The sequence below is a fragment of the Piliocolobus tephrosceles genome, chromosome Y, assembly GCF_002776525.5.
Source record: "Piliocolobus tephrosceles isolate RC106 chromosome Y, ASM277652v3, whole genome shotgun sequence".
NCBI lineage: Eukaryota > Metazoa > Chordata > Mammalia > Primates > Cercopithecidae > Piliocolobus > Piliocolobus tephrosceles.
In genome coordinates this window covers 23,961,974-23,970,550 of record NC_045456.1, presented here as the reverse complement: position 1 = coordinate 23,970,550, position 8,577 = coordinate 23,961,974, and the positions used below count along the sequence as shown (strand labels likewise).

Genomic DNA, 8,577 nt, shown 5'->3' with positions numbered 1-8,577 from the left:
ATTATAGTCACTTAGCCCTGTGTGTATAACAAGGTGCTGCAGTGGTCCCCAAAATTACGTGATTGGCTCCACCATCTATCCCATAGTTTGCTCCTGCTCCAGGCTCTTGCTCTGATCTTGAAAATGTTCCAGAATTCTCTAGAGAGGCCTAGCATCTTCCTGTGACTCCCAGAAGGTGAATTCTCCCATTAAAATGTAAAATCCCTGAGCAAAGAGATATTCTTTTATTCTGTTCACGCCTGCATCTGCAGTACCTTGTAATCACAGGCACTCAGTAACTATTTCTTGAAAGCACAAACATCCTGAATGTCAAAACTGGCATGTCCTCCCATCCAACCCCTTCTATCTCAAACTTGACAGAAAGTAGTCCAAGCTTCTGGCTCATGGATATCTCCTTCCGTTTTCCACAGGCTTTCTTCTGTTTATTTGTACAGATATTTTAAAAGATTTGGGGGTGAGTGTGAAACTTAACAGTGATTGTGCTAACCCTGTGCATTCCAGAAGCCGACTTGAAACTACAGACTGGACACATTAGATTATCATTTTTCAAAACTATCTCATATATTTCAGTATGCATACTTATTTCAAGGAAGTTTTGGAGGTGATGTGTGCGTCTATGTGTCCCTGTGAGGGCGGTGCCTCCCTGGGACCCCAGGCACCCGCCCTGCACACACGCACTGCGTACACTGCATACCGTACACGACCACAGCGTGGGGGACGCCATCGTCCCCACAGGCCCCCACCTAACACCAGCAGGGGGCGGGGGCGCTGCCACCCATTGGCTGAGGCTGATACCATACGCCCTGATACACGACACTGGAGGCACCTCCCAGAATCCCGTGGCCCACGCCTGAGTCCGCCTGCGTTCCTCAGCCTGGTGGGTTCACCTTTAGAGGCTCTTTAGCTTTGTCGCCTGCCCTTGGTTTAACTTACACCTTTGCCTTTGGCGCCTTTGACCACTGGAAGCCCCGCAGCGAGTTCCAGCGGACTTCACCAGCAGACCCAGAAGTGGTGCGTGAAGCACAGCGTCTGTTCCTCCTTGAGCCTGTCAGGAACTGCTGCCTGCCGCCATCATGGTGAGTTGAGGGAGAGGCCTGAGGGGCAACGCCTGTGCGGTCTTCACCCGTGGGTGAAACCAGGCTCCCCCTCACTCTCGGCTTTCCCTTTTCGGGGGCACCTGCTTGGAAGTACTGGGAGCTGTGGCCCGTAGGGTGGTAACAGGGGGCCTGGCAGTGGCCTGGCCTGCACAGAGGCCAGCACGGAAGTGGCGGGACAGCGAGTGTGGCAGGGGCTCTGAGGACACGCTGCCTTACAGGCCACTTGCAAAGGCCACAGCTTTCCTGCGGCACCCATTTGCTGCCCCGGGTTCTCACCTGGTAGCTGTTTGGGGTGCCGGTTCCACCCCACCCCGCTACACGCACCCCTCCGCACCCTTTCCCCTTTCCCTCTTCTGCATCCTCGAACATCCCCACCCCGCCAACTTGATTTCTGACGCTCTCCAGGTGGCTCCTCAAGATGGCGGCAGGCCGGCTGAGTAACTTGTCTCCTTGGACTGGGAGGGCCTGAACTTCTTCAGGAAGTGAAGAAGTTCCCTCCTGGTCCGTGTACAGGGTGGGGTTTGTGGGGGCCTGAATGTGGTTTGTGGGGGAGCCCTGAAGGCATGGCGCGCTAGCCGAGGGGGCTGGGCGGGAAGTACCTCTGGTCCTTTCGCGCCTACCAGCTTCTGGGGACTTGCTGATGGCGGCTCCCTCCTGCTGCGGCGACAGGCCCAAAAGCTCGCCTGATGCCATTTTTGTGGCATGAGGTCGGCTTCAGTAGTTGCCATGGAGAATTTTAGAATTTTTGAACACCAGGCACAGTGTTTCCGCTGTCGATAAGCCAGGAATCTTTGACAAACTGTCCGTTTGGTAGATAATGTTGGGTGTGCTTTTCTGTGAGTTTGGTAAATGCCCAGCATTGATTGAGAGCAACAACAGATGTGGCTCTGAATGTGCTAACCAACCACTGAGTCACAAACATGCATGTTACATGCTGTGTGGCTTTCTACATTGATAATTCTCAGTCTTTAAATTTTTACAGGTAAAAGGAGATTTATACACAGTTTATATGACTATGTATAAATATTAAAGTAAAATATATAATTGAGCAACTATTATGTGTAGTAAGTGTATAACATGTAGTTATCTGTGCTAATAAAAAAATCACCATGAGTTGTAAGTAGTAATTATTTACAATAATACTTTTCATTTTTAGAGGTAAAGGGAAGTAATGTTAATAGTTTCATTAGTTTTTTTTCTGATTAAAAAAGTAGTATATTTACTCATTTGAAAACAATCAGTAAAAAAATAGCAATCCATGTTAATACCAACACACATAACCACAGTTAAATTTTGATACATGAATGCCCTTCCAGCTTATTTTTATGCAGTTGCAATTGCGTATACATAGGCCAATTTTTACAAAAATTACATCATACTACTTAATACTGTTTTACAGCTTGCAGCTTTCAATTAATGTGGGCATTATTCTGAAGATAACTTTAGTTTTCAGTATATCATGTTAAAAATTATACCATTACTTTACTAAATTCCTTTATGAATACTTTTTCAGTATTAAAACTATCCCGGCTGGGTTCAGTGGCTCATGCTTGTAATCCCAACACTTTGGGAGACTGAGGTAGGCGGATCACTTTGAGGTCAGGAGTTCGAGAACAGCCTGATTAACATGGTGAAACCCCATCTCTACTAAAAATACAAAAAATTAGCGAGGCGTGGTGGTGTGCACTTGTAATCCCAGCTACTTTGCAGGCTGAGGCAGGAGAATCATATGAACCTGGGAAGCAGATTGCAGTGAGCTGAGATGGTGCCACTGCACTCCAGCCTAGGCAGCAAAGGGAGACTCAGTCTCAAAAGAAAAAGTACTGTGAATATCCTTGTGTAAATATCTTGGGATGCTTGTACTATTAATTCCTTGAGATGAATTGCTGTAAGTGGCATTGCTGGGTAAAAGCGCTTTGCCCTTTTATAGCAATTTTATAACTAATTCTCCTCATTAGTGTAGTGGTGAGTTATCCTTACCTATCAAATTACGATACTCCTTTTCCAAGGTACACTTAGTAAAGCATATATCAGTATTTTCCCACTGATGGTGTGTAGAGTGATCTCTGTTTCATACCCTTTCTAATGAAAAGTATTAGGATTTTTTAAATTGTCAACTCAGTAGCTGAACAATGTTACACTATGTTGATGTGCGCTTTTTAAAATCATCAGTGAAGTTGATCATTGATCATTAACTTTTTAAATATCCTTTTTAATGTTATTTTTTTATTGGCTTGTAAAAACTTTGCATTAATGTTCACATTTGTCATATATAGTGGAAAAATATATATAGTAGTAATGATGAGGTGCCCTAGTGCCATTACCTTATTCCTATTTTCAGTGGAGATGATTGTAGTATTTCACTTTAAGCTTAATGATAGGATAGAATTAGATTGATAGAAAATAAGATTCCTCTATTTCTATTTTACTTAGGTTTTTTTAAAATTTTAAAATGAATGCTGTATTTTATTAAACACTTCTTCAATGATGAATTAAAGTAACGTATCCTGCGAATGGAGTATCCTTTCATTGCCAATGTAAACTAGGTTCTTTACTGCTGGAATTTTGCATTTGTGTTGAGGGGAGGGATGGACTATCTTGATGAGGCTTTGTTTCTTATATGCTTTTTAACTTTGTAAAATGCATTGAAAAGTACTTTTTTCCTCTTTGAAAACTGAAGAAAAGTGTTTAAATATCTTAATCTCTTGGGTATTATAACTTTATTTCAGGTTTCTGGTGTGTGTGTACTCTTCTCTGTGACACAACACATACACCCAAGTCACCTGTTTCTTTTCAAGTTGAAACAACTCCCGCGGAAAGTGTGTCAGATATCATTCGGTGTGCTTTTTCAAGATTGTTTAGTAAAAATTAAAAGTTCTCTACAAGTTTACCATGTGCTGGATTTCCAAATTTATTCCTATACAGTTTGTGCATAACATTCTTTTATGACCTCTGGCCACAACCCATTTTTCAGGTCTCATAAATACTTTTTCTTTCTTGGCTTTTTCTTGCTTAGTTTTGCCAGGATAATGTATTGCTTGAATTTCATCCTCCGCACCCACCACTCCCCGATAACCTGCTCTTGGATTTACTTAAAGTTTTGGTTCTGATTTTCACGTCTTGTTTTCTTAATTTTAGCCTCATCTTTTTTTGTTCCTCTTCCTACTGCTGTGAATGTAACTTTGATGACTGCAGATGACAAGCATTTTCCTGGTTGGTTTTTCTAAATATCGGTTTGCTTACATGTTCACATAGTAATTGAATTAGATAATACTGGAAGAGGAGCTGACATACCAGGAGTGTAAATAATATTTTTTCCAGCTTTTAGCTGAATTTGTCACTTGGTTGTCTGCGTATAACAAGGAATATATTGCTATAAGTAGCAATGAGAGTTTTGTATATGATGGTTTTGAAGCTCCCCCCCTTATTTACTATTCCAGCATTTCTCATTTCAAAATTCACCAACTCACTTGAAGGTATGATTAAGAAAATTACTTCTTTAATGCAGTTTGTTTGCAGAATGCTATTGATGGTTATGATGACACTTTCTTTAAAATTAAATTTTGCTTATCCTGAGCACTCATTTATATTTTTGGTTGTAGTTTGAAACTAACCAAATGTTGTCTATTGATTGTGGATTTTTATATGTACATTACATAAGTATGTATAAATACACACACAGTAGAAATAGAACAATTCCAGCTAATCAAGCCATGGTAAAAATGAAGTACATTGCAAAAAGTGCTAAGTACATGCCTACTTTGTTGGCTTTGAGCGCCACCTGCTGGCTGAGTACTAGGACATGATGGTGACTTCCTTAATTTAAAATGTTATGGCTCTATTAAAGTGATTCAGTGAATTTTGTATGTAGGATTCCAGTTAAGCAGGCAGCCAGTTGGCAAGATTCAAGCTAAAGTCAAACTTCTGATAATATCAAATGCCCCTTTTCCTCTTTACCAAACTACTGTTGTTTCCAGTATCCATTTTACAATTGTATAGAGCGTGAGAATTGGAAGAGACCCCGGAGATCTTTTCCAATCATTCGTATTCAAGCAAGGAAACTGAAAGTGAGATCATGAAAAGATTTACTTTACTGAGCAATGGAAATCAGGTTCTTCCAAAACAATAATTTTCCTCTTCTTGTGGCACTGTTACAAGGTTTCTTAACCACACCCTTTTCAAATTTTGGACCAAATGATTCCTTATTGTGGGAGCCTGTCTTGGCATTGTAGGATGTGCAGTAGTATCTCTGGTCTTCAGCCCATCAGGTTCCAGGAATACATCTCAGTTGTGACAGTCATCTAAACATCCCTAAATGCCTCCAGGGCTCAAACATCTGCCCCAGTTGAGAATCAATGCATTTCCATAACCTCTCATAATCTGACACAGTTTTCTGCCATATGTTACACTTCTAAATTAAAATACATCCAAACACTATGGTGCAGAGACAATACTGTAATATAGCTTGTTTATCAAAGACAAACATATCCAAAGTTCATCCCTAAATCACGGGGGAATTGAAAAGGAGAAAAAGAAACTACAAGAACTTCAGAATTTCAGAATTTCATCTTATTTTCCAGTATTATTCTGTTTGGGATTTCTGAATGAACTGAGAAGGGATTGGTAAATTGTCTGTAGGGAAGGGAAATCTAATCAGGTTCCCAACAGCTCAACATAATGCAGCTCAACATCATTTAGAAAAAAAGTAAGACATTTTTAGAAAGGAAGAACTTTAGAGACAATTTTTTAAAATGTTTCTTCCACATCATTGTCATTTTTTCCTATTAAAGGAAAGAATTAGGAATTAGTTACAACCCCAAAATAACAAGTACAAGCACAAAAGAATAGAGAAAAGCAGTAAACTTGGCTTTCATTGATTTGACAATTTAGATTTCATCTCTAGTAAAGCTGTGTAGAATCAGTAACTTCTAGCATCCAATTAACAAAGCAGGAACTCTACTTTCTTATTAACTTCTGTAACATCACTGTGTTTTACAAAAAGATACACGGTTTCTTTTGTCTTGTTTTTTTTTTTTTTTCAAACAAGTATATGTGTAATTGCTTTCTCTTTTTCAGCGTTTTGTACTTAACCTTTAATAGTCAACAGTCATTTCACCAATGATTTTTAAATTAATGATGTGTCATAGTTTCCTGATGTTTCAATTAGTTCTTAATTAAAATTTCTTCAAAATAAGTCAGCTAAAATAGTAAAGCCTAAAAAGAAACTTGAAAAAAGTCTACTGAAAATAAATTCAAATAATACGACACCAGCTTACATTGGCATATCACTTTTACCACTTCATATGTACAAAATGAAGTCACGGATATTATCTCATTTCATCCTCAAAGCAGTTTCCCCGGAGATACACAGCTGGCAAGTCAGTAGGTTATAACCACTTACCTGTAAGGGACATAAACTTAGATCTCCTAATTTTTGTTTCACTATGCTGTGTTTCTCCAATATATATATTACTTATGAATATTACTTCAGAAAATTTTATGTTAACCCTAGGATCTACTGTGGAAAGAATAAAGACAGTTCTGATCAGAACCTAGAAAATTAATGAATTATATGTATGTGGTTTTTTTATCTGAATATAAAGATGGTATCATTTATATCTATCAGCCCATTGTGAAAATTAGAATTATCAGTTGGACTGATTCGATATTAGAAAGAAAAACATGATTTCAAAGATAGTTTGAACACACTACCGTTAGGGAAGAGGATTATAACCCTTTTTTTAGAAGGAGCTGTGACATGTGAGCAAGTAGTATTTCCATGATCCATTTCCAAAGTAAAGCAGACATACAAATACAGGGAGTGTTAACATTGTGAAAACTCATGTTAATTTTGGTGAAAAAGGCAAAGCAAGACAAACTGGTTTAAAACTTTGAGGCTTATTTTCTTTTTGGTGTGGCTTTTCTTTTCTTTCTTTTTTAAAATTTATCCTTAGTCTACTCTGTAAAGTGCAAAGTTGTTTATGAGTACAAAACAGGATGATTTTAATAAATTTTATTTTTAAAAATCTGAACTTCCTAGTTTTTTTTTTTAAACTAATTCACATAGTATTTTCACAAATACTAAATGAGTGTTCTTCCACATCTTTGTACAAGACTTGGTGATGAGAAGCACTGGGTTTAAGAAAGTACTATATGCTTTGGTTAAAATTCCATGCCGATGTACTCTGATTAGTTTAAATCCTGAACCTGAACTTAGCCTCACTTTGACTAATTGACAATGGAAGTAATTTATTTAAAATATTTTATACTTAAAATACAAAAATTATGTTACACCTGATATATGGGTTTTGCCTGTATATGTAATTATGATGTCTGCTTTCCAAATTACAGTCTGCTGCAAATCCTGAGACTCCAAACTCAACCATCTCCAGAGAGGCCAGCACCGAGTCTGCATCAGCTGCAGCTAGCCAAGGCCGTGTTTTACCAGAAGGCAAAATCATGCCAAACACTGTTTTTGTTGGTGGAATTAATGATAGGGTATTGTATTGATACCTCACTTTTACCTTAAAATACATTAAAAACAAAGGGATATGGGCCCTGTTACAAACGTAATTTTTTTTTTTGTATTTCAGAGAAGTTTACAATTGGTTTTATGTTTGACCCATAGGTACTAAAAATACCTTTGATGAAGGCCTACTGGTCATTTGGGGATGAGTGAGGGGAGAAATTTCACGTTATGGTAGTAAAGTTGTGGTAAATATCAAATTTTTGAATGCTGCATTTTTACTCTTGAAGTTCTATTCTTTTCCATAGATGGATGAAACTGAGGTTCGAAACTGCTTTGGTAGATATGGTTCAGTTAAAGAAGTGAAGATAATCATGGATAGAACTGGTGTGTCCAAAGGGTGAGTAATTTTATCACAAATATCTGAACTCTAGTCACCCATAGGTATCAGAGACGACTTGAAAACTGATATTCTGACATTTGTATAAGTTAAATTGTTTGCATTGTTGATTTCTTTCATGGAGGGGATAAAAGGATATTGCCAACTCTTTTTCTTTCATCATTTTTCTTTTTCTTTTCTTTTTTGAGACGGAGTCTCACTCTCTCTCCCAGGCTGGACTACAGTAACACCATTTCGGCTCACTTCAAGCTCCCCTTCATGGGTTCACCCCATTTTTCTGCCTTAGCCTCCCAGCTAGCTGGGACTACAGCCACCTGTCATCACGCTCTTACTGATTTTTTTGTATTTTTAGTAGGGATGGTGTTTCACAGTGTTAGCCACAGTGGTCTCGATCTCCTGACATCATGATCCGCCCACCTGTGGTTCCCAGAGTGCTGGAATTACATGTGTGAGCCACCGTGCCCAGCCTATTTCATCATTTTTCTAATGTTTGTTTTTAAACGTCTTTTAACTGATATTCTGACACTTGTGTAAATGAAAATTTTTGCGTTGTTGATGTCATTCATCTAGGGGATGAAATGTTATTGCCAGCTCTTTTATTTCATCATTTTTCT

The 8,577-nt window shown here is 38.7% G+C and overlaps 1 protein-coding gene across 1 annotated transcript in view; it reads left to right on the top strand.

Annotated features, from left to right (window-relative positions):
• Positions 1–769: 769 nt before the first annotated feature.
• LOC111523960 (deleted in azoospermia protein 3-like) overlaps positions 770–8,577 on the top strand; it is a 26,413-nt gene continuing 18,605 nt past the window's right edge. The window contains exons 1-3 of the mRNA XM_026448301.1: positions 770–1,076; positions 7,449–7,595; positions 7,872–7,963. Coding sequence (XP_026304086.1) covers positions 1,074–1,076; positions 7,449–7,595; positions 7,872–7,963 — 242 coding nt within the window. The 5' untranslated portion in view covers positions 770–1,073. The remainder of the gene's footprint in view (positions 1,077–7,448; positions 7,596–7,871; positions 7,964–8,577) is intronic.